A 25,120-nucleotide genomic window follows, 5' to 3' on the forward strand; every position below is an offset into this window, starting at 1 on the left:
CACCAGCAGTTTTCAAGGGCTTGGGAAGAAACGATTTCCATTCTAGAGACCTTCCGATGAACTCAATGCGAACCAAATCCAGTCTCTTCCCCTCACAAGACATGTTAGCCTCAACTGGGTCAAAGAACTGCTGCCTGCTTCACTGGGGATTGCTTTAGGCCACCAGTATTCCTTAGCTGCCCTAAAAATGCCAAGTCTTACACATGGGCTAATATGCCACTGATCATTTATCTGGTTATATAAAGAGCAAATGCTTTAGAGCAAACCGGAAGTACTTCGCCTCGGATGCAGAAACATGCTTCCATTTCTGAGTGCCAACTTGAAGCAAACCTAAACACGTGGAGCCCTTGGGAGCACCTTTTTCTCCGACAGCAGCACTCGATAGCTGAGCGGCCTGCTCAAGTCTGTTCTGGTCTTATTCCGTATACTCCTACGTACATCCCAAGCTATGCAAAATCAAAATCAGTCCAACTGAGCTTTACTCCTTTTATGAAATCTGTGTCCTGATTTCTCTCCTGGTACTTCTCGAATTTTGTTTTCCATCGGTCTGTTCTAAAGGTCAGGAATGCCGCCTGCAGCTAAGGAGAGGAAAGACCGACAGATTTCGGTCGGCCGCCGGTAACGGCCTGCACTAACGGCGCGGGTGCCGCCCCGGCCCGCACCCCGCATCGCTCCGGCCCGCACCCCTCCCCGCCCGGGGCCCGCGGCGGCGAAGCCCGCCCTGCGCCGCCTCGAAGGCGCCGGGAGCCGAGGGGTGCAGCCCCGGCGCCCCGGGGCTCCAGCTCCAGCGCACGGCCCCGGCCCCGCGGGTCGCTGCCGCCCACAAAGGCCCGGACAGGCCCCGGGGACGCGGCGAAGCGCGGCCGGCCGCCCACCCGCCGGCTCCGGCCGCCGCTGCCAGCTCGGGGAGCTCCCCAGCGCCCGCGCCCCGCCGAGGGGAACGAGCCGGCCGCGCCAAGACCAACAGATTTCGGTCGCCCGCCGGTAACGGCCTGCGCTAACGGCGCGGGCGCCGCCCCGGCCCGCAGCACCCGCCCGCCCGGCCCCTACCTCCGCGCCAGGCGGTAGAGCAGCAGCCCGGCGGCGGCGGCGCAGACGGCGGCGCCCAGCCCGGCGGGGCAGCGGCCCAGCAACGCCGCGGCTCCCTCCATGCCGGCCCCGCGCGGGCCCGCCGCCGGCGGGGGCACCTCGGCGGCGGCGCTTTGTACGCGGCGCGGCCGCCCCCCGCCGTCGCCCCGCCCCTCGGGCCCGGCGGGGGCGCGCGCGTGAGTCACGGCGCGGCGCGAAAGGCCGGAGTCGTGCGGCGGCGCCGTGAGTCAGCGCCGCAAAGGCCGAGATCGTGGCCGCGGGGGCGGCCCGCCGGGCTGCTGCCCTTCCGGGGGCGGGGGGCTGCCCGTCGTGCCTGGCCCGGCGCCGACGGGACCCCGCTCCCCGCTGCTGCTTGCTCCCCGTGCTTTTTTTTTTTTTCCTTTTTTCTTTCTCTCCCCCCCCCCTTTTCCCCCCCATTGCTTTTCACTGCCCCCCTTTTTTTTTTTCTTTCCTTTTTTCCCCTTGGTGTCGTGTGTCCCCCCCCCCCCCCCAGCTTTTATTTTTCCTCGGGTTTCTCCCCCGCATTTATTCCCCCCACCCCGTGCTTTTGTATTTCCTTTTTCTTCCCTTGCTTTTCACCCACACTTTTTTTTTTTCCTCCCCCTTTTTCCCCCTCCTGCTTCTTTCCTTGCCTTTTCCTCCCTCTCTGCCCCCCCTCCTTCCCCAAATGCAGATGCAGGACACTATTACGAAAGCAGCTGCAGCCCCAGCAGAGCAGGAGTGCAGGAAGCCCCAGCGAAGGGTGGCTGCAGCAGCCCAGATGTGCGCTAGCCCAGATGTGTGCTGCTCCAGGCCCAAGCCAGGGCTCTCGAGGCTTTTAAAAACTACATCTCCACCGAGGAGGATTTCCCCTCAAGGCCTGCATGCACAAACGAAACTGGAAACAATAGGATCTGCAACAAGGCAGGGAACTGGCAATTAAATGTGAGTATCTTTGAGGAAAAGGGGTGGTTGTTTGCAGAATTATGAAATGAAACGGGCAGAGGAAGAAGAGACAGTTCCAAGAAAATAGTTTTTTTCAGGATGTACTTTCCTACCAAACCACCTGGTTGCCTAGGGAAAACAGAAGATCCCTCCAGCTACATTACTGTACACACCTCACCCCCGATTTTAACACACCTTTTGCGGTCCCTGATCAACTTGACCTGGTAAACCACGTGCTGCAAGTAACATCTCACTTCAGCCGAGGGACAGCCTGGCAGGGGGAGTGGGAATGAAAGTACAGGCCTGGGCAGGCAGTTGGACCTGCAAGCCAGAAGCTGAAGACTGCTGGTCTAGACTTTCCCCCTCCCTGGACAGACTGATAAACAATGAAATTTTGCAGAAAGCCCTCAGGTCTCTGACAGGAGTAGCTCCCCAGGTCGGGCTTGTTCAGAAGCTCTCCCTCAGAAAGCAAAGCAACACCCATTTATGCTCTGCCCTTCTCAGCGCACACGGCGGGGAGGCGGGTGGGATTCACTGTTCTTGCATAACTGGAAGTGGTTGGTGGTCTGACAGTCATGCCCTAATTTTACATGAAGAGGTAAGAACCTCTCCAAAATATGAGACTGACCCTGTCACAAACTGCCTGGTTTCCTGGTTAAAACAAAAAAATCCAAACCTCTCACCACAATAGACAGAAGTGCTTAAAATTCAGAACCAAGTTGTGTCTACACCATGCTTTTAAAAAGCCACAAATGTAAAAGCTCTTCATAGACAAGGATTTGTACTGGAAGTAAGCTGTGCTTTAAAGCTTGTCTTAAATGTTCCATTTCTACCACTACAGATTTAACCATGGAAATTAATTCTGGGCTAACAGTGACTATTTCCACATGATAAATGCAAGGGGCCCATAGTTTTTCCATTGCTCTTCCACCGTTTAGCTTATTTAGGGATTGTTTTTTAAGACCAAATGATAAGGCAAGGAGGATGAACAACCCAGTCATTTGGCACATCAAGCCTTTCTGCAAGTCCTCTAGGACTACCGTACTGGAGAGATTGCCTATTTTTGTTCACAGAAGTCCCTCCCTATCAACTGTACCTGTAGTATTGGCCCAACCACTGATGCATTGTTTACCAAGTCTCCTCCTTGGTAATGAGGAGCCAATGAGGAGCTTATGCAAAACAACTGTAAGTCATGATGAGGGGCACAAGCATCTATCACAACCATCAGCGGGGTATCACCATCCCCAGAAAGATATCAAGGCAACCATGGATACCTAAAGGGAGGCAGTCTTATAGTGTAAGGACTGGAGATGTCTTCAAATGCCTAAGAAATGCTTCCAAAGCTAAATTAACCAACATGAGTAGCTCATACTATTGTAGTAACAGTGCATTTGTAATTTCTATTTAACTGTTAATTTATGAACGGGAAGAGACTTGGTCCTGGTAAAGTTAATGAAAACTTTGCGGTCACTTCGGATATGAGCATAGTTTCATCACCTTACTGATAATTAAGCTACAAAGGGTCTACTAATGAAATCTAAACAAGGAGGGGAATTGCCCAGGAAATTCTAACTGGTAAGATCACTTACCTTCCACAAAACTGACTTACTGGGGAAGCTGAAGAGGTGGGACGAACAGTGAAAACTGCTTTCAGTTTTTCTTTCACAACCAGAGAAAGGGTAGTTATTTTTAAATTCAGGTATCTCTTAAGATAAAACTACTCCAAATTCTTCCCTCTGGTAATAGGCTTATTCCATACTCTGTGACATCAACGGGAATGTTCACAGAACATCACCTAACTCTTTACAGGGTTAAGGAATCGTGGGTTCAGAAATTCTATTAGCTCCCAATATAGCTTATTAACCCTCATCAAATTAAGACATCCTGTCAGGGTTGGTAGCCAAGCTTAAAGAACAAAACCAAAGCTTTTTTTCATTTCAATTTCAGCTGAATACCTGATTTTCCATCAGATTTAGATGGAGCAAAAATTTGTTCACTTTCTCTTGTTTTCTCTCATACCAAGTCCCAAACTCCCCTCATTTTCAAAAGACACCAGCAGTCTACACATTTGACTAATATTTTAAAAGTGAGCTACTGTACTGTTAAGTACAGAGAAATATTACTTTAGGAAAGAAAATCTCAGAAAATGTTTCAAAGTAGCAGCACAAGTGTCCTAGTTCTCAAAAATAGAAACAGCACAGTATGAGTTTTGACTCCTATAAAGAGACTAAAGCTTTTGCTGCTCATCATCTCCATAAAAAAAGCCAAGCCAATTTTTAGTTACTCAACTGTTTCCTCTTTTAGCTTAGGGGTAATGTGATCCATTTTTTTCAGTAAGACATAATAGAAATCAGTTATTTTTGCAGTTTTGCCTCATACTGAGGTATACACACATTCTACCGTTTTTGCACTATGCTCCTCCATCACACTGATGTCAAATATGACCTCAAGTACCCAGTCATCAGCTAGGTTCTAATAAGAACAAACGTGAAGGTTTGAATCCAGTTATGAACCCATTCTGTTTCTATAACAAAATACTATCCTGACAACTTCATTTTATAAAAAGACAGCCCCACTCACTACTAGGCTGTCTTAATGCTTTGCATGATCCTTCCAAGTCCAGACACCACCTCTGCTGTATATGGTCCTTGAAGTCAAAGACATCTGTAAACACTTGTTTATGCTCAAGAACTCAACACCTGCTCAAATCATGAGAAGCTCATTGTTCAACAGCAGGGAAGGTTGAAGCTGGGCTCAAATGCTGTAATGTTTGTCTCAGCTGCCAAAACAAATGACACTCATGAATAGGAGAGCATAGTATAGCCAAAGCAAAACACAAATCTACCCATTTGAGTTCCAAAATATTTTATCCTGCACTATCAGTAATTATGCATATACAATACTTTTAATTTCAAGGTACTGCTGCAATACAAGTGGTAAAGAGACTACTAGAATTAAAAGCACATTCTGGTATTTATGAAAGGACTAATCTCAAGAATGCAGGATATTTGATTTATAACTGAAATGTAATAACTATGTTATGACTACTGTTGAAAAATACCCTTTTGATATCATGTCTTTTAAAGGGGAAGGCAGATACTGTATCTATGTGAAACATGAGAACTGTTCAACAGGCTGCTGGAGGTGGTGAATCCTTATTTCCTTCAGTTACAAATCAAGTAACAACATAAAGAAACTATTTACATAGGCTTTTTAGTATTTTTTTGGTGTGAACTCCAATGACACATCCATGAGATAATAGTACCTCATTCCTATCAGAAGCACTGCTCTACAAGGACATCAAATTAAGAGGGTTATAATCCTGAGTAAGTATCATATTGTAAAGCAGAATCCAGAACTGCATTTCTAGCCTATGGTGTTTGGGACCCATCTTATCCTCTCTTCCACTCTCCAGACCCCTAACATTGACTTGTAAGGAAAACCTAACACAAAAAAGCCCCACAGTAGTAGAAGGCTGAGGTCAGGACACAAACAAATTACTGCATCTCATTGAATTTTTGCAGGGCAGCCAGGCCAATCACTGACTGTCCTTATGCTTCTCAATCCTTCACAAAAGCAAGGTCTAAATGCCAAGTCATGACAGATCTGTTTACACACACCAACATCAGCGTGTATCCCAAATACATAGGTGCACACAGTACTGTAATTAAATTTTTACTAAAAGCCTGCAACAATCATATTCGAGCAATATTGCCAGTGTTAAATGGCTTTTCTAAGAGGTTCAGGTGTGCATATTTCATGCATCAAAACAGAGATACATACTACAAGATTGTTCTACTTGAACACTTTATAATGTTCACACAGCAATGAACGATGCACCTTGCATAAACCAGAAGAACTCTCAAACTTACTTGCATATTAGGCTATTACAGTGCTAAAAAGTGACATGACTCCAGTGGTAAGAAAATACTTTCACACTTCCAAACCAGTTCTTCTGTTTTAATACAGTTTTAATGAACATCAGTCCAAGAGATCAGTTGATAGTATGAGGTACATTCCTCTACCACATACGGCTGTGCTTAAGGAAAAGGACAAACATATACTTAAATTAAATAGTGTAATTTAATTTAGTAGCAGTTTAATTATCATTAAGTTAAAAAAAGTTATAATTAACTATTAACGTTAATGACTTGAGACCTTTCAGAAAGCATGAATCCAAAAGGAAATACCCAGCAGGTGGTCACAGACTTGCAGTTTTTCCACCAGCACTGCCACCTGCATTAGCCTCTTAAAGAACCATTTGTTCAACGAAGACATTGGTCTACGATCTGTAACAGGCGTGTCTTGGCTCTGCTACTTTGCATGGTCTTCTAACAGATACACAATTAACTCATAGGTGGACAACACAATGGCTGTGTTCGGTATCTGCCGGATGAGTTGGGCAAAGAGTCCTCTATAGAAGGCAAGATAGCCTTCTTCACGTGCAACCAGACGTGCTGTCTGAATGAAAGTCTTGTATTTGGTGCCTTCTTCTCGCAGCCGTGTCCTTATGACCTCTGCAGACAAGTAAAACAGAGCCCAAAATTAACAAGACTTAAACCTTCCCATTAAGAAACATGCCATTACCAGGACAGAGTATGCAAAACCCAGGGACATGAAAACCTTCCTGTACCAATTGCCTGCTGGTACCTTCAGCCATGGAACCCTGTACACATTGTCCTTCAGGCAAAAAGCAAAGTTAAAGATGAGTTCCTTTTCATGTGGAATAAAGGGATTATTTGCTCATTCAAGCTAGAGAACTAAATGCTTCACTAATGTTCACATAATCAATACTGCTCTTTCTATATAACCATGATAACATTCATGTCTATCCAAAAGAATAACACTGCTCAGCCCACAAGTGTTTCCCACCACTTGATGACAGAATCCCAAAGGCTGTGGGTACTCTGCTAGATGAGGCCACTAGTGAGAACAGAAGCACTAGCCATTCAATTTCTTTTGACATTTTTGAGCTGTTTTTAAACTAGGAAGTCCCAATCATCAACTACGGACTAACTAGGAACAGTGGGACCAGTACTGAAAATGCCAGCGCATATGCACAGGCCATGGTAACATGCATTTGGCCATTCAAACCAGAAAGAATTTTGCAGCCCTAAACCCCATCATTCGTCCTGGATTACAGGCAACAGCTGTTCTACTGTAGTCATAAATGGAAAAGTCAACGTACCATGTGGATAAGCAATACAAGAGGCACAGCCCTTGGAAACAGCAGCAGCAAACATCAGTCCAAAGAAGTTTGTTGAGTTCCTTTCGGTCCCGTTAGGAGAGGAAGAGGGCATCTGGACTTCCTTTAAGTGCTTTTTTAAACTTTCATAAATAGCAAAGCAGATAATGGTCTCAGAAATTCCAGCATAGGAGGCAGTCAGGCCCCTATAAAAGCCACGGATACCTTCTGTCTGGTAAACATATCTAGCACACTGCAAAGCATTCATTGGTTTTGAACCCCTGACTCTAAAAAACAAACAGAACAGAGCATATAATGAGCCCAGAAGAACTGATATTAAAAAACACCTCAAGGCCTTCTATAGTTTTAGTAACTACAGAAATGGTTCTCTGCTAAGTTTTACTACAAAGAAATCATCTAGGAAAACTGCATAAAGCAGGACTATCATGCCAAGAGAGCACTCTTAGCTTTGCTAATTCACTAATACATACTCATAATAATTCTTCCAGCTCAAGTTCTATCCAGTCTATCACAATAGACACCAACGCTTTAAAAGATAATAAGCATTGGAGAGACACTGCTTTGCATTAAACTAGTAATTCATTTAAAGCCATCTTCAGCAGGCCAAGAGACAGAGGTCTGCCTACATGAGATACGATTCTTCATTTTAAGAGGCAGTGCTCAGTTCAAAGGTGTTACCCTGTGAAGTGCTGAAATTAAGTCTTATGAATTATTTGTAAGCTGTGGTGCCTTAAAGGATCCTTCTCATCTGACCTAACATATCCTTACAGGAAGGAATTTCCATTCTAATGGAATTCTGCTAACAGAGGGACTGTTAGCAGAGTCCCTCATTGCTTTGATACCCACCAGTGACTGTGAATCACTCAAATAAAAGTTATTACTGTCAAATTCCCTCACTGTCTTCAGGAGGTATGGTTAACAGTAATACAATGCTGAAGGAAGCAAAAGAAAAATTAAACCACTGCAACAGATTCTCATTGCCTCTAGAATGTTTTATGAAATTAAACTAATGTGGCTTCATTACAATGTAAAAACATCACCCTTCTGTTTACAGCTACCTAGCTGTGTATCAGTACCTTTGTTTGTTGCAGTAACACACACATCTGTATGATCTAGGATCAATACAGGTGATGTTGCCAAATGGGACACAGACTGCAATCTCATGTTCAGCCTCCCATATGAGGTCTTCTGACCTTTCCATAGCTGCTGTTACTGCTGTATCAAAGCATTTCAGTCCTTGATGTATTTATCCTCAATATCAACCCGTGAAGTGCAGAAGATTCCATAAGCAGGAATCTGAGAGAAAAACAATGCTGTGCCCAACTTAAGATTTACAGTGAAACCAGAGACTGAACCTAACTTAACACTCAAGGCTACTCCCACATCCTTCATAGTAACTGTGCATGAAACTTAAGTAGGACACAGAGAACCTTAACCTTCAGTCTAACCAGGCAGAAGCATGGTGGCCTGAAGGCGGAACTGAGAGTCAAGGAAGCAATTGGGCAAGATCTATCAAAGTACAAAGAACCATGAGGAAAACCATGAAAGTTCAGTTTTCTAGAGGCTCCCTTAGCCACTCAGTGGCATCCAGTCTCCCTCAATCAGTTACTTACTTTCGTTCCAGTTGCATTCTGGTTTTCACCATCCATATAGGATTCATCAAGGAATTCGTGATAAAGGCTGAAAAAGTAAAAAGAAAACCAAATGTTCAGCTGAATCCACACTGCTGTATTGCCATAGCAAACGTGAACTTTATACGCTATGCAATGAGACAGTTCTAGTTACCAGCTCTGCCTAGAGGTTTCAAAAGACACACAGGTACGTAGCTTATAATCTCTCTCTTGCCAGAGAACCATCTCATGCTAAATTTCAGGAAGTGTTGACCAATGACCTTGGAATTTCTTAAAGGATTCTTCCTTTTTGCACTTATGTTAATACGTGCCTCATGTTCCTGAAGACTGCTGTAGACAATACATTACTTACTGACTGGGTTTTACAACAGTAGGTAAAAGGAAACCTGCGGGGGATACACAGCTAGTTCTTCTGTTTTCCCCAAGGCTCTAGGTGGTGCCATTGAGCCACATCATTAACAGAATCCACCCATAATTAAGAGATTAGTTTAGGAAAGATTATTTTTAATGATCACTCTGGTGACTGATGCTTGAACTAGTGGAGCTCTTCTACAGTATTCTTCCTACAAGAACAAACCATCTTCCCCATCCTGGTAGGAAGAGTACCACACCCTAAAACAATTTGGCCAAAACAGTATCAAAAGTTTGCTGGTGTCTACTAATATTTTTTTCTTACATTTGAAGATATTACCATAGCATTGTAGCTGGAAAAAAGTTCATCCCAAATTAGTAAAAAACAATCTTGAAATATTTCAGAGTGCTGAACAGGAAAACAGTTCCTCTGTAGACGAGGTAAGTTCAGAGCTAGCCAACTCTTGTTTTCTGGCATATACAACCTCAAACTAGACGTACATTTTCAGAATGCGCCACATACCGGCCTCTGTACTCGTTCATATAACACAACTATGCACATATGTCCACCAAGATGGGTGTGGTAGCTCAGGTCCCATACAGACAGACCGAAAGTCCCGTCCCTGCCTTATGATTCATTCCATTCATTTCCTAACTACTGGGAGGGACAGAAGTCTTGCAGGAACAAGAGCTTGGAATAAATACTTTAAAGAATTAAGGTGCATCTCAGAGCCACACAGACACTAACACATGTATTGCCTGCTGTTGGCAAGAAGCTAGACACTGGGACATTGCTGCAGACCATACGGAAAACTAATTACAAACACATACCTGCAGAACCTGCAGAACAGATGTGCACAATGTTGCTGTTCGGCACAAAAATGCCATTAAATCGCTCTTTGGCTTTGGAGTAGCATGCAAAATAGACAGCTCTGGGCAGGAGGTGGTAGGGTGGGTGGGCAGGGAAGAGAGAAGAAGAAGGTCAGTGTAATATACACCAAGTCAAGTTAGGCACATTACTGTTCTTACCCCCACCCCCCAAAGAACAAGACTTTCTCTCTAAAGAGGCCTTCATATTACTCCTTCCATCTACAAGAACACAGGGTTGTGTGGTTTTTCTCCTTACACTCCAGCACAACTATCTAACTTGACACCCACAAGACAGAAATATTTTACTTTCACACCAAATCTGAGTGGAAGGCAACGTATTCTTACGGACAAAGCAAGTTTGATTGGATACCTACGCCAGCTCTGCCATTAAACACAATCTGTAAACTTGGGAATGTCACTTTCCCACCTGGAGCCTATGTTTTCCAAAAATTCGTTCAGCACTGTAACTACATTAGCAGCACTTCATGCTTTAAACACTTAACCCTGGACTGCAACGAAAGTTTTACACATCTCAAACCTCTACGTAAAGCATAGGAATAGAGGAAGTTCCACTGCTCTGCAACAGTCAGTATGACAAGTAAGAAGCTGTCGGAACCAAGCATGTTCAGATCACAGCTCCTTAAATGAGCTGCTAGAAAAAGGTGGATAATGGTGGCTACAGTTTGAGAATTTCCCTAAGGTGCCTTATTCCAATCTTATGGAAGAATATGAAGAAAGGCAAAAGACAGCATGAGTGAGTTGCATGAAAAAGCAGTCAGTCTTGGATTCAGATCCCTCCTGCAAAGTTTACCTGTACAGAAACGGATTCTCTGCTTCCGGGGGAAACATCCTACCTACTAGGCAAGAGGCCAGAGAGGGAGTACACCACTCTTCCAGTTCCTTTTTAACTGGTTCAGTTTCAGGCAGAGAACATCTGCCAATTTCCTATTGCTCACAAGTTTTAACATTTGCTAGGCAAAAAGATCTTCAGCCCTGCCAAGAATGGGACAGTCACAGGTACATGTAGAAACCATTCAGGTGCCTGTAGGACATTCAAACACAAACTTTGCAGCTACTTTTTTGTTGCTGTTAAAAAAAAAACACCAACGAAAAAAAAAACCAGGGACGGACACAGCCCTTCGGGGTTATGAGGCAGCAATGCAAGACTTTCCCCTTCAGCTGCAGTTTTTATTTTGAGAATAATTTTAGGCAATTAGGGACAAGATAGGTACTCCTCTCCCCTGGCATCTAGCTCCTACTCAGTGTTTGACAAGCACTTTTATGTATTCACAGGAAAGTAGCAGATCATATTAGAAAAATGCAAATATTAATCCTACAGATTTTTCTTTCTCCTCTTTTCTCAAGCACTGTTCTTGCAATGACTTGGAATTTAAACGCCTTAATCTGTACCTTCCAGTGTCATAAAAGCATAAAGTGGATTTTTAGAAGTATTCTTGGTATGTATACTGTGCCGTATATACACACAAATCTCATTTTACATATGGGATAACTTCATGACCTATTCTTTTGAATCAAAGGCACTGCAACATTTGGGTTGGTACCTTAAATGTGTCTTTTAGCAACAGTTTAACTATTTACCTTGATGGTGCGACTCCAACCAAGTTTGGACCCAGCCCTCTGAAAAGTGACCTTGGTCCTTCTTTTTCCAGAATTGACCTTAAAATACAAAACAGAGGGGAAAAAAAGATAGCATTTGGGTCAAAAGTTATGCGTCTTGTTGTTGTCACAGTCAGTCAAAAGAACTGTACAAAAGCAACAAGTATCAATTGTGAAGCTGTTAGCTTTTAAGCTACATAAATACTTGAAAATTAGCAGAATTATGCACTATTGGATAAAAGCCATTATACCATAAAACTTCAGTGCACTACAGTCAAATGTGTGTCATATGGCACAAGCCTGTAATTTCCATTCTTTGAAAGCTATCAGGAATTTAATTACTTTCATGGAGAATCCAGGGATAGTTTACTCTGATGAACAAAGAAAATTTTTGGCATTCTCTGTATCTAAGCAATTCAGGAGTTAGCTTCTTGTACAGAGACACAAAAAAAAGATATTTTTTTCCCTTTCACAATTATCTAGTGATGTGTTTCTTCCCCAGAGCGAGAGGTGAATGTGACAACCATACTACAAGCTATGTCTTCCCAGGTGGTTCAAGGGTATCTGGTTTTGAGGGCATTCATAAGAGTTCACATCATCTTTCCCAAGTAAACTCCAACTACAGTGGCACTGCTGTGAACCACTGTCAGGACAGGACTTCGTGATCAAGTCTAAAGCAGGAAGATCATCACATGGCACCTTCCTGCAGTTCCACAATTGCTGCAGCCCAGGTTTCCAAAGCCATTTCCACTCATCTTCCTTCACACCTTAGAAGACACGCTGGGCTAAGATTTTGCTGAAGAAGATAAACTGTTTGGATAGCTTCCTCCACAGCTGCCAAGTTCTGTACGATACCTTGCTGAAGTGTCTCATTAAAAAAAAAGACGTCTTAGAAATTCCTTGCGCTACTACAGTGAACATATTCACGAGGACTGAAACAACAGCCAAACACTAGTAAACAGCCAAGTATTTACTAGTGGAAGCCAGGTACAGTCCAGTAATCACTGTGATTTCAGTGCACAATCTGCTAGACAGCAGATATCTTAACTCACCATGTGAAAACCACACAAGAAAATCCAGGTAATGCTGGGTTCCATGGGTAGTTCACATGCACCTGTGGAACTGCCAATTTTCCAGAATTTGCTTTCCAATCATTAGCACTGTAGAGTATGTTCCCCAGAGATTCCAGAACCAAGCTCATCAGACAGGAGCTTCTGAAACACTTTTTCTGCAGCAGAGTTGAACTTTCTGTGTAAACTCCATGGCTGAGTGTCTCCAAGGAGACAGATCCACCAACTACTTGTTCTTTGTCATTTAACAGTCACGACTGCAGATTCCAGCTGGGCTAACTCATCAGAATCTTAAATGGATTAGACAAAAACAGCGTGTCCTTCTGGAGTCCTTTCTATTCAGCAGCAGGCTTAACCTGCCCTCCTACGTACCTACTTTCTTTCTATTTACAGCAGTGAAGGGGCTTTCATACTCAACACCTTTAACTCTTACAGAGCGATTTTATATGTAGGGCTCTAACGGCTGCTTCTTTAGCCATACAATTTTGCTAAACCAGAAGGCCCAAGTCACATCCAGTTTAGCAGTATATGCATGACCAGGATTGAGAAAGGGATGGAAGAGTAAAAGCAAGAGAGCTAACTTCACTTCTTTCTTCATATATTTTTATTTTATCAGAAAGATAATAATCAATAGCATTATCTGTTCATAGATACTGCCTGCAAAGGAATGACAGCATAAATATATTGCTCTCACTTCTCAATCCTCTGAAGTAAGCAGGTCAGAAACTTGGTGATACATGCAGCTGAGCAATTCCTGAAGCAAAATGAAATCAAGATCACAATCACCAAATTGAATGAGCTTAATAAATATATTAAAAGATTGACCCAATTTTAAATGATTGCCTCTCTTCCTACCAAAAAAAAAGGCAACCCCAGAAAAAGATAGGTCAAGGGACTGAAGCCTTGTGCCTTGAAGTTTTCACTTCCTTTAGTTACAGCTGACTAAAGTCCAATGCTGCAAGGTGAAAAGACAGCAAGAGAAAGGAGATGAAAATTAAAGGCAACTGGCACTACCTTACATTTTCAGTCACGAATTGCTCTAGACTCACCTCTGAATAGACAAAGAAATGTTTTGGCAGGGGAAAGCAGCACTGTTTACAATACAGAAACTCAAGTCCCAGAATGACTCTAGCCAGATAGTTCTGCAGAGAATTTGAATTAGCAATCTACTGTTATATAACTGTGCAGCTTCTCCCCAGGCAATCTGCCAAGCATGTTGGCCTTACATAAAATTGTTCAACTCTCTTTGCTAGTCATTATTTTCTGTGGCATTTCTGATACCTGATCTAAACAGGACCTCTCTGCATCACCCTGGGGTGCCCAATGATCCAAATAAACTCAATCCATTTGCATGAGGTCTGAACCATAAGTTTATGGTGCTTTTGATATGAAACACAGTAGTAGAGATTTGTATTTCAGAGCTGCTGGCAAAACTACTCAGCACTTGTAAGCTAGACAATTCCACATTTCCTCTTCTTTATGAATACACATCTGAAAAGGGAACAGCTGGAGCATCAATTGCTGCAGCCTGAACCACACAGAAGGCTTTTAACAGAAATCGTAAGTAATGCAGGTGTAGATAAGATTGATGCATAATAATAATTGGCAAAGACAACATCTAACGGCAAGACTTCAGTGACAATCTATAAAAACGGTAACATAGAGGTATTATTTGTGACAAGTAATGATGACAGAGATTCATATAAAGAAATGAAGCATTAGGTTTTCAGAACACCAGCAAACTTGCCATCATCGGATAAACAGAGGAGACCTCATTAAGTCAGCTATAGCTGAGGAGAAGATACAACTTTCTAAGATTCCCATTAGACATTACATTTTAGTGAGTTTGCTTTTGCAAAAAGTGTCCTTCCCCCACTCCCATAAGTTTCAGTTATAGATCACCCACACAGGACTGCAGACAAGGTGAACTTCAAATATATGGGAACACAGAATTCCAGAGGTCATTGGATCAAACTCATACTCAAAGCAGGGCCAGCTTCAAGGACAGATCAGGGGCTTACATGCATCTCTAAGTGCAGAGAATCAGAAACCTTGTTACAACGCTGGTCTAAGGTGAAGGAAAGGCTACAGGCTCTCACTTTATATGATGCTAGGAAGAAAGCACACTTCAAAACAGGAATTAAAACTTCCCTCCAAACAGGTGTCATGGTTTAACCCCAACCAGCAATCAAGCACCATGCAGCTGCTCCCTCACTCCCCCTCACCCAGAAGGATAGGGAGGAGAATCATAATGACTCGAGGGTTAAGAACAATTTAATTGGTAAAGCAAAAAAGACACACACACAAGCAAAGCAAAACCAGGAATTCATTCATTACTTCCCATGGGCAGGCAGGTGTTCAGCCATCTCCAGGACAGCAGGGCTCCCTTACACATAACGGTTACTCGGGAAGACTAATGCCATAATGCTGGATGTGTCCATCCCCCCCCGGCTTCCTTCTTCCCCAGTTTATACATTCAGCATGATGTCGTATGGTATAGAAGACCTCTTTGGCTAGCCCAGGTCAGCTGTCCTAACTCTGTCCCCTCCCAGTTTCCCATGCCCCTCCAGCCCTCTCCCTGGCAGGGCCCAAGAAACTGAAAAGTCTTTGACTTAGTATAAACATTACCCAGCAACACCTAAAAACATCAGTGTCCTATCATTGTTGCTCTCACACCAAATCCAAAACACAGCACTGCACCAGCTACTAAGAAGAAAAATTAACTCTATCCCAGCTGAAATCAGGACAACAGGTAAATAGCATGGGCAGCAACAGCAACAAGTATCTCTAGTAGCTACTGAAAGCAAACCAGGAATGGCTCCAGGAAAAGGAAGAAGGCAGCATATATAGCTTATTCAGTACTACAGTCATTTGCCAAGAACTGGCCCCAGCAAGGACTACCTGTTCCCATGCTTAAAGCAGACAGCAAACATGATTATTCGCAATAAGAGACAAAGACGACACTTGTCAGTGTTGAAAAAGCCCTTTCCTCCACAGTATTTTCTGTGATAGCTCCCCCAAGCTAAGGCATACTGGGAGTTTACAGTATGTCCTGTGTATTGATCCCTAGGAAGTCGTAGCTACCTAAAAGCCTAAATGTGAGGAAACCATTTAAGAGTAATGCCTCCAGACGCTTATTCAAATCAATTAACTTTGGAAAGTTTTTAAGTGGTAGAAACAAATTGCTGAGGAAGTTCAAAGGAATGCTCAGGAGTCCTGAACATGTATGCGTTTTAAAAAGAGTAATTTGTGTTTCTACTGCTTAAGGCAGAAACCCAATCAACATGAATCCTTCCAGTGCAAGCATGGAGCAGAAGTTGCGCTCCATGTTTGCACAGAAGAATTGAAGCTCAGATCACTGGTGTCAAGCAACACTGAATGACAGGAGGAGCAGTACTCACTTGAGAACACTAAAGAGCCCAGGTGATACAGACGTTGGCCTGACCACTCCTTCACCACTGATGGTCCCCAGCTGGACTTGTGGATAGTAGACAGTGCGGAAGGCTAGCTTTGAAGATTGGAGCCTAGTCTTTATTACCTCTAAGGGACATGTAAAGATGGCACCAACGGTTCCTCCGCATCTGTAAAATACAATTAAACAGAAGACAGCGTCAGGAGAACATCGCTGCACAGATGTGTCAAATCACAGCATGGCATATATATAAAAGCTGAAGGCTTGCCTCCAGTTGCTCCGTATTGTAGACAAGTGATTAGGAAGCAGGGCAGTTTGGGCATTAGGCAAGGGAGACTGTTCCCAAGCCTTGAGGGATGGGAGAAAAGGTTGAGAAACTGTTATTATGATCATGTGCAGTGAAGAGATTGGTAAACACAAAGATTATATTCAGCACTGACAAAAAAATCCCTAACTGACCACCTGCTGGTCCCATGTTCTGCCAGGACCTGGAACTCTGCCTGTAAAAACTTCAGAGACATCCATGTTTCAGAGGTTGTTGTCCTAAAACACACATGCCCTTGGATGGCTTTTTCTTATGGGAAGCAGGAAGCCGACAGATGAGAACAAGCCACTGGGGATCAGGACAGTATAGACTGAAAACACAGCAATGTAATTCTTCACCATTTCAGTACATACGATTGAAACAGCTGTCTACAGAAGCAGCAAATATCAAAACTGCATTAAGTTAGGCCCTTGTAAAAGCAACGGATATCAACTTTTTTTTGGAGGGGTGGGGGAAAGGAAACTATAACGATGAGAGGGAAGGTGGGAAAGCAGAGTAACAAGACAGAAAGGCTACTAAAGAACAGAAATCCCATACACTGAAAATAGAAGGACAAAAAATATTATGCACACGTGTGCATATAGATACACTTATATATCTAAAAATATGTATATAAATAAGAAATAAATGATCCTATAATAGGCACATACTCATCTTAACGCAGTCAGACTGGGCCTCAGAAAAAGCATACCAGGCCAAGAACATAAGGTGTATGAGTACTGATTTTCATTTTAATCAGTGATCTGGAAAGTGACTGGTCAAATTATTTCTCTGCTGCCACTCCTCTTCGGCAACTGAATGTCCCTTCTGTCAAGCTTTACAATTATACATAACACTGAGGTTGGCTAAAAGGTACTAAATCTAAATTTTATTAATCAAACATGTTGGGACTTAGGAAGACCTAAGTAAAGATTTTGGGGTGGGGCAGTGGTGGGCTTTCACTACAACTGAACCGATGGATCAGGAAACATTCCCGTTGTTTACACAAGCATCAAAGCACACAATTCCCTCAAAAACCTGTGTTTGTGATCTTCCTTAGAAAAAGCCATGAGTTGACAACTTAACTCTCTTTGATGTTAATGTAAAATTGTGATTTAAGTAGTCTTCCATGAAAGGGAGGTGACCTAAAAAAAAATCCTCTCCTTTGTCTTGTGCATAAATAAAGCATTGCTTGCTAGAATCACAAGAAGTTTGCATGCACTGATTCAGGAACATAGATACATAAAATGACATTAATAAAGGTACTAGTGCATATTTTCTAAAGCCCCCTCTGTACATGAACTATTTTACTAGGAGGATCTTTTTTTAAACACAAGGAAAAGGGCAATTAAAGAATGGCAGAAAAATCCAAGCTGTAGATACATACTATTTTATAAATGCTTTATCTGGTAGTTTATTTTGCTTGCTGAAACAGTATGCCTTACACCAAACAGTAACCATTCTTTGCCAAAACCCCGGAGCCTCTGCACTTGCATTAACAAATAGCCTGGCCGCCCTGATTGTACAACCACAACAATTAAGGTTCTTTGTAAGGTTCAAAAGGACACTCTAGACCACATGGCCAGGGAATATAACTTCATCACTACTGTTTTCACTTTCTGCAAGATCCCGTCCAAGCACACAACCCCAAACACTATGCTTTTCAGATGCAAACGCATCGAACTGAAGAAACTGTGTTCTCACTGGGACTGGCAATATGATTTAACAGCATGCTTCCATGAGTTTCTGCTCTAACTTCTTGATTTTTCCACTTCTCTCCTGAAAGGGGAGAAAACCTGAACTAGGGACAATCCACACATTCAAAGTGACAGATGGTGTAAGAAAGAGCTTTACCTTCAACCCTTTTAAACCACTTATGCTTTGACTGTTGAATAAAGCCACCAAGTTGTTCGTGGAACTAGGTACATAGCAGCTGAAGTTGTGTCATTTGGCTCAAAAATGACAGTGTTCACAGAGACCTTATCAGGCCTCTGATTATTTTGATTATGTACTGAACCAGGGCTTGGACACAAGTCTTCTGTTGTGTCAATGCTACTCTGGAGGACATGGCTTCAGTTTATCCTGCTCACATTGCTCACACTTCTCTGAAATTAGATCTTGGGGGGAAAAGACTGGTCAAGAATGGCTTCTCCAGCAAACCCTTTCCTGTTCCCACTGCTCACTCTGAGCAGGCAGGAAGCATTTTGAGGATCTCTCTTGCAGACCCCCACTACTAGCTTTTCTGCTATGTATATCCAATAGATAGAAATAGGTACAATTAACACTTGGGTAATCAACATACTCAAGAGAAATTGTAAGTCTGTGGGAATTCAATGAAGAGAATTTGATTGCCTTAATTCCCATTTATCTAGCAATGCTCCACTACTGTGGATGCTGTCTTCAGCCCTCATTTATTTCACATTTGTGAACTCTAAAACAACTCTCACAGTAACAATTCATAAACTCAGAACACAAACTCCATTTGCTGTTTCTGAACCACCAGCTGCTCAGTCTAGCGTGACATCTCACAATATATTTTAGCCTTTCTGCATACTCCCTGCTGCATCAGCTGTCCTCTTGCCTTCCTAGCCCACCCCTTGCTTTTCACGCTTTAAGTTTGATAATTCAGTTAATTTATGCAGTCTTGAGTATTTAAGTACTTCTGGTAATATGTATTTAATCCTCTGATAGTCCACACAATGAGTTAATATCTGCTTCATCAGTTTTAACAGCTCAGAGTTTATGTTGTCAGTGTGACATTTAACAAAAAAAGCATTACCTAACAGAGCAATTCTCAGAATGTCAACAGGGTGCATACATTATGTCCTAAATATAAATATGCAGCAGATAGTTCAAGTAAGGACTTCAATATGTTGGGCAGCTTTTTCAAAGGAGCTGATTTTCCTCCACATGGGAATTCTATGCATCATACCCTGGCATTGCCATGTTCCCTGGAAAGGCGGCTGAAAAACAACACACTGTGCATAAAAGAAACACTTGGTATTCCTAGGGGGTTCCAAATGCCTACATCTGGGAAGAAAGGAGAAACAACCAGCTTTCCTCAGCTACATAAACAGCCATAAACCTTGAAAGATTCAGACCATGGATATGCAGACAGATAAATTTGATTTGGGAAAAATCTTATGCTGTATTCAAGGCAAAATCTCCAAGTCTTCATAACTGGTTTGAGTCAGGGTTGGTATTTTTTGATACATCAGTGCACAACTACAATTCTGGATGTTAAGCAGTGTTTACTGCACTAGCCTCTTGCAAAAATCCCAAAACAATGTCTAAATCTGTCCTTAATCAAAAAGATAGAAACCTCTCTAGAAACAAAACATTATAGTAGAGTATCTTCAACAGGTCAAACAGCAAGCACGTAAGGATAGGTTCCCAGCTATGCGCTGCTCTGCATGTATCACAAATAGAAAAATCTCTTCAATGTGAGACACCCAACCGTTACTCAGCACTAGCCTGTCACTTACTGCCAGAAAAATAGTATTTGTACTTCAGGCTTTGAACATTCTCTCTAGTGACATGATAGGCCAGGCACATATCACCATAACAGCAGAAAAATACAGTTTCTCTGCTTTGTAATATCCAAACAAGGAAGCTAAGGAAAACCTTGGTCTGAGAACATGAAAAAAACCCTTGCGTTTATGGAGATACATAACATACTATAAATTAACAGCTGAAGAAAAATTATTCACTTCCATAAAAACAAAATACTGTTTAAAAAACATGCCAAGGAAGCAAATCTCAAAATCCAGTTCCAATTTTCCTCTTGCTGCCAACCTTCTATCTTCACAAAATCCACCCTCAATATACCAATTACTTGCATTTGAAATAAACTCTCAGCACCCACTAGCACAATTAATATAGATGCCAAGAATCTTAATTAAGAGTAGGGCTTACTTTGTCCTAGATTTAATCACTGAGCAATATTCTTAATATAAATAATATCACAATGCTGAATGTTGAAGGAAATTCTGCAAACCAAACAAAAAATAATGTTTAGAGTACTACTGACTTTACCAAGATCACAAGCAAATATGATGATCTGCTTGGTTAGAGCAGTAACTTGGAACCCAGCCTGGCACGTTTTGCAGGTGCAGGACCTTGCACTTGCCCTTGTAGAACTTCATGGGGTTCGCTTGGGCCCACCTCTTAAGCCTGTCAAGCTCCCTCTGGATGGAATCCCTTCGCTCCAGCGCGTTGACTGCACCACACAGCTTGCCATCATTGGCAAACCCACCCAGGGTGCACTCAATCCCATCGTCCATGTCACCAACAGCACTGGTCCCAGTACGGACCTCTGGGGAACGCCACTCATCACCATTCTCCATGAATGGACACATTATTTCCCAAGTGGTTTGTCAGCATTAGCACACTGATTCACAATTAACATCCGTGGCAGCAGTATACCAGTCCCTCTCCACACAAGTCATTTGGTTACTAATTTGGGGAGTAACTTTTCATTAGTTCTGTGACCTGTACTAGACACTCAGGCAAACCCAGGTCAAAGTCAACACTTTAAGCAAGGCTCTCAGCAACCCAGTACATCAGGCACATCTCGGCTACAACCAAGACATCCACCTATGCTCATGCAGACAGATGTCAACATGCCCTCAATTCAAAGCAGCCTGATGTCACCAACCTTCCCAAAGCATGCTTCCAACTCTTTTTACAGGTGGCTTAAGCAAGCTTTGGCATCTAATGTTGCTTTTCAGAGCCACAGGAGCAAGGGAGTTACGGACATGGGCTGCAATACCAAGACATAAAAAAAGTGACAAACATGGTTTTATTGAAACACACAGTCCCCCCCCAGTTTGAACTGAAGAACTAAAGAATACGTATCACACTGTATCTAAATGAAATCAAGATAAAAAGCCTGTTCTCAGTTTTTGCTCTTTGCCAGTTTTATGAAGGGCACTACAGCCTCTCAACACCACTTCTTAGGAGATCCTTGTAGTACAGTATTACTCCAGTTGGAAAGATAACATGCAGCCTAGTCCACAGTTTTTCCCAAACAAAAACAAGTAACAACTGCACAGACTTCAGCAGGGAAGCAGGAGCCCAGACTTGTAAGCATGCTTACATCTGTTGTGCAACTTGGGGATCGCTGCCTTTGGTGCTTCTGAAACCTTCCCTGCCCTCAGAGTCATCTTCCCATCAAAATGTCAAGACCTTTTGCTTTGCTGTTACTACTGCAAGTCTTAAAAGGAACTAAAAGAAACAAAAGGAAGCCAATGAAACTGTGTACCTACAGTAAGCTGGCTAACAGGAAGCAGTCTCTTCCCACAAGTGGAGAACACTTTCTAATATTCAAGTGCGTTTCATCACTCCTAGCCTCTCAAGTATTAAACACTTCTGTTCTGGCCATTAATATTATCTGAGGCTGGCCTGCCTTTTTTGTGCACGCATAAAGATACTGTACTACATCATTAAGCTGACAGCGCCCTGTTCCCACCTCCACAGGGAGCTATCGTAACACCAGTAATGTCTCCATCAAAATCATTTCGAGTGAATGGGCCGTTCTTGCTTTATATGCAAAAAATACTTCACAACTGAACAAAGGTTAGCATCTTACACAACTTATAAAATATTCTGAACTTCCAACACTTTCTTCTGCTGCAGGGGCAATTTTATCCAACATGCAAAGGTAAAGGCATTTGAAGGACTGAGGAAGGATCTCAACAGAGACTATTACACAAGTACTAACACACTACCAATTCTTTCTAAAATTCCTTGGATGTTGTAATAGATGTAGCAAAATATTATCACAGCTGAGCTCCTTTAACCAGATTTTGTTGAGCAGGCATCCTTTACTACTAAAAACTGAAATGCATAAGGCAGACGTGGCACAGAGCCTCATATCTAATATTATTTGGATTTCTAGCTCTCTCCCATCAGCTGGCTGGTGCAGCACCCCTCCACACACATCATGCATTTCCTACATGTAGAGAAAGGTGTTTTAATAGCTTGGGCAACAGTTTGATACCAATGTTCAATTTCTTGTTCTACCCAGCAAGCTCAAAGAAGTCTGTACTTCTCACTTGAAAAGCAGAGAGAATAGCATTAGTAGATACATACACACAGAGGATATGGGAGTTCAGGGCCTTGAACAGGGAACTGCTCTGAAATAAACTGTTTGGCTGGTGGGTGGTGGGCAGGCATGTCGTGGGCCAAACACTTCAGCATTGGCTGGCGCGTGAGAAGATTGAATTTGCTGTCTCATTTTCCTTTCTCTAACATCACGAGACAAATGATGGCACACTGTTCTGCGTCTCTTTAAATAACAAAAGATACGCAGAACAAGAATCAGGTCCAGCAGTGAACCCTGAAAGGCCTGTATAACCTAAAAGACCATGTCCGTCCTCTGGGCTGTATTTTCATCGCTGCTATAGAAATAGGTAAATCTTATTATACCAGAGTGGCCAGGGGGATAGTCTGCTGTGTTCCCATTCTTCTCCCTCCTGGTGACTTCCTAGGCCTGCTGCAGAAAATGTTTGTTTACTAGGATCCTTGGAGAAGGCGGAGGGTACGTGAAGCGAGTAAGGAAAACACTTCCACCAATACTAGGTTAACACACAGAGGAGTTTCAAATCCCTATTTATTTATAGCCTGATGAGTAATATGAGGGCATCTAGAGTTCTGGATGGGCATCGTTATTATCCAAACAAGTTGCATGCGTACATTCAGATCCAGTTTCTGTCACAGGCTCCAGGTACTCTAATGCAAGTGGGGGAGGCCAGGGGAAGAAAGGACTTAAACCAGCACTTAGCGTTCAAGTCAGCAAAAGGGCGGTGTCTCTGAAAAGCTTACCTTTGTTGGGTTTAATACTATATTAAATGAACCTACAGCTCCAGCGACACATCAGGGGATACTGAAGTCTGTATAGCAACAGAAGAAACAATGGTCTACTATTAAACAGATTTAAACTAACAACAGAGTTCATGTTAGCCTTCTGTTGTCAGCTGACAAGCAAAACACAATATTCTACTACTTAGATAGTTTAAGCCATTAAAAAAACCACATTAAAATAAAATAAGATGTCTGGTCAGAACAGATGTGCATACAACAGCACTTACTACCTGCAGAACCTGTTTTTTAAAAACGTATTTTTAATTTACACCATAAAATGATCTCACTGGACAGCTATTAAAATCACTGTACTAAGTTATTTGACAAGGGGGTTTTTAAGAGTTTTTGCTTGATGGGTTGGGTTGTTACTTTAAGCTTTTAGCATAACAAAAATAAGAAATTACAAGTCCTCTCACGAACTTAAAAGAAGTGGCCTGGTATGCCAGCTCACCTACCCAGAAGTACCAGGCCCTTCCTTAACTCTCTTTCACACTCCTTTTCCCTTTCTGGAGTGCCTGTGTTTCAGCATAATTACACAGCTGAGGCAGCTGCACAGCCTCCGCCGTGCAGAGCCCACGAAAGCATTGTACAAACACCTTCCTTTGTAAGATCAAGCTACGGTCCATCAAGAAAGCATAAAGCCTGCCGCCCACACAGGGCTCCTCGGATACATCCCTCGGTTCCCGCTTGATTCAGCGGGAACTATGTACAAGGGCCGGGCTCGACCGAAGTGTTTCAGTTAGCAGAGCTGGACACCGCAGCTACCTAACATTTTCAAAATATATTTAGCTACGTGCCACGGCAGCCCGATGCTGACCTCAAGACGCACCGTGACCCTGCTTGGCGCTAAGGGCGCGTCCCCCGGCTCTGGAGAGGCACCGCGGGCCCGGAGACCGAGGGGAAGCTGCGGCTGCAGCGCCGGGCCGCGAGGGGAGCGGCGGGAAACAGGCGGGCGGCGCCCGGTGCCCACGGGCCGCTTCCCCGCCACCGGCCCCGCCACAGCCGCCCCCGCCGCCGGCACGGCACGGCGGGGCCCTCACGCAGGCGGCGGCCGAGCGCCCCGCGAGGAACCGCCGCCGCGGGGCCTTCCCCGGCAGGCAACAGCCCCTCCGCCGCTCCCGCCGCACTCACCCCCCGGCGAAGAGGTGCAGCAGCGTATTCTCCTGCGGGGCGCCCGCCATGGTGCCTCCGGCTCCGGCCCCGGCCCCGCCAGCGTTAGCTGGAGGCGGAGGCCAGGCCGCGGCGCGCGTGTGACGTTAGCGGACGGCGCGTGACATCACTAGCCAGGCGGGCGGGGCCGTGAGGGGCGGGGCCCGTCGGGGCGGAGCCGTGAGGGGCGGGGCCGGCGGGCCGGTAGGGCGGGCCCGCGCGCCAGGTGGCGTCACCAGGCGCGGAGCTCGTCAGCGCGGGCGGCAGGTTGGTCGCGTGACCGGCGGCGGCAGGGAGGGGACAGCCCGTGCGGACGCGGGGGGGCGCTGGGGTCGGCCTCGCCCGGGCCCCGCTGCAGCCCGCAACGCCGGCCGGGCCGCGCCCCGCGGGTGCTGCGCGTCCCCGGGGAAGGGGCCTACGCGGCCGCCCGGGCAGCCCGCGCCCCGCCAGGACCCTCCCCCTGCGCTGCAGCCCCCCCGCGCCGCCGGCCGTGCCCGCCGCCCGCGTCCTGGCGCTGGGCCGCCTGAGCAGGCAGGCGTGGGGTGCGCGCTGGTGCCAGCTGCGTGGCGCTCCCGGAAGGGGCTCCGCGCTGCGTGTCCGTAGTGCGCGGGAGCCAGAGCTCAGGTCTGCTCC

General features: G+C 44.3%; 2 protein-coding genes and 1 long non-coding RNA gene across 4 annotated transcripts in view; 1 reads left to right on the forward strand and 2 right to left on the reverse strand.

Annotated features, from left to right (window-relative positions):
* The window catches only part of TMEM201 (transmembrane protein 201), a 29,240-nt gene extending 27,815 nt beyond the window's left edge, over window positions 1-1,425 (reverse strand). Inside the window, exon 1 of one of the 2 annotated variants that reach the window (XM_055703892.1) lies at window positions 1,051-1,425. In XM_055703892.1, the coding sequence (XP_055559867.1) occupies window positions 1,051-1,151 (101 nt within the window). In that variant the 5' untranslated portion in view covers window positions 1,152-1,425. The remainder of the gene's footprint in view (window positions 1-1,050) is intronic. The other variant, XM_055703893.1, reaches the window with a different exon arrangement.
* Window positions 1,426-1,586: 161 nt separating this feature from the next.
* LOC129735529 (uncharacterized) lies at window positions 1,587-13,594 on the forward strand. Its single transcript, XR_008731212.1, has 2 exons — window positions 1,587-2,013; window positions 12,191-13,594. It is a non-coding gene; the product is annotated as an uncharacterized LOC129735529 (long non-coding RNA).
* Window positions 5,953-24,615, reverse strand: SLC25A33 (solute carrier family 25 member 33). Its single transcript, XM_055703894.1, has 7 exons — window positions 24,470-24,615; window positions 16,160-16,339; window positions 11,671-11,748; window positions 10,033-10,133; window positions 8,833-8,899; window positions 7,202-7,485; window positions 5,953-6,530 (listed from the first exon to the last, which is right to left on the reverse strand). Exons 1-7 carry the CDS (start codon window positions 24,517-24,519, stop codon window positions 6,328-6,330), a joined length of 963 nt encoding a protein of 320 aa, XP_055559869.1. The 5' UTR covers window positions 24,520-24,615; the 3' UTR covers window positions 5,953-6,327.
* Between the last annotated feature and the right edge of the window lie 505 nt (window positions 24,616-25,120).

This window comes from Falco cherrug, chromosome 3 (assembly GCF_023634085.1).
Source record: "Falco cherrug isolate bFalChe1 chromosome 3, bFalChe1.pri, whole genome shotgun sequence".
In the NCBI taxonomy this organism is placed as follows: Eukaryota; Metazoa; Chordata; class Aves; order Falconiformes; family Falconidae; genus Falco; species Falco cherrug.

Bases quoted from the DNA above. Each gene is read 5' to 3' on its own strand.
- SLC25A33 (XM_055703894.1), bottom strand. From the start codon at position 24,519: ATGGCGGGCGCCCCGCAGGAGAATACGCTGCTGCACCTCTTCGCCGGG. The intron at 8,900-10,032 runs GTATGTGTTTGT...TTACTTTTTCAG, and splicing joins CTGTTCTGCAGGTTCTGCAG to CCTTTATCACGAATTCCTTG. The intron at 7,486-8,832 runs GTAAGTAACTGA...TTTGTTTTTTAG, and splicing joins AGAATGCAACTGGAACGAAA to AGTCAGGGGTTCAAAACCAA.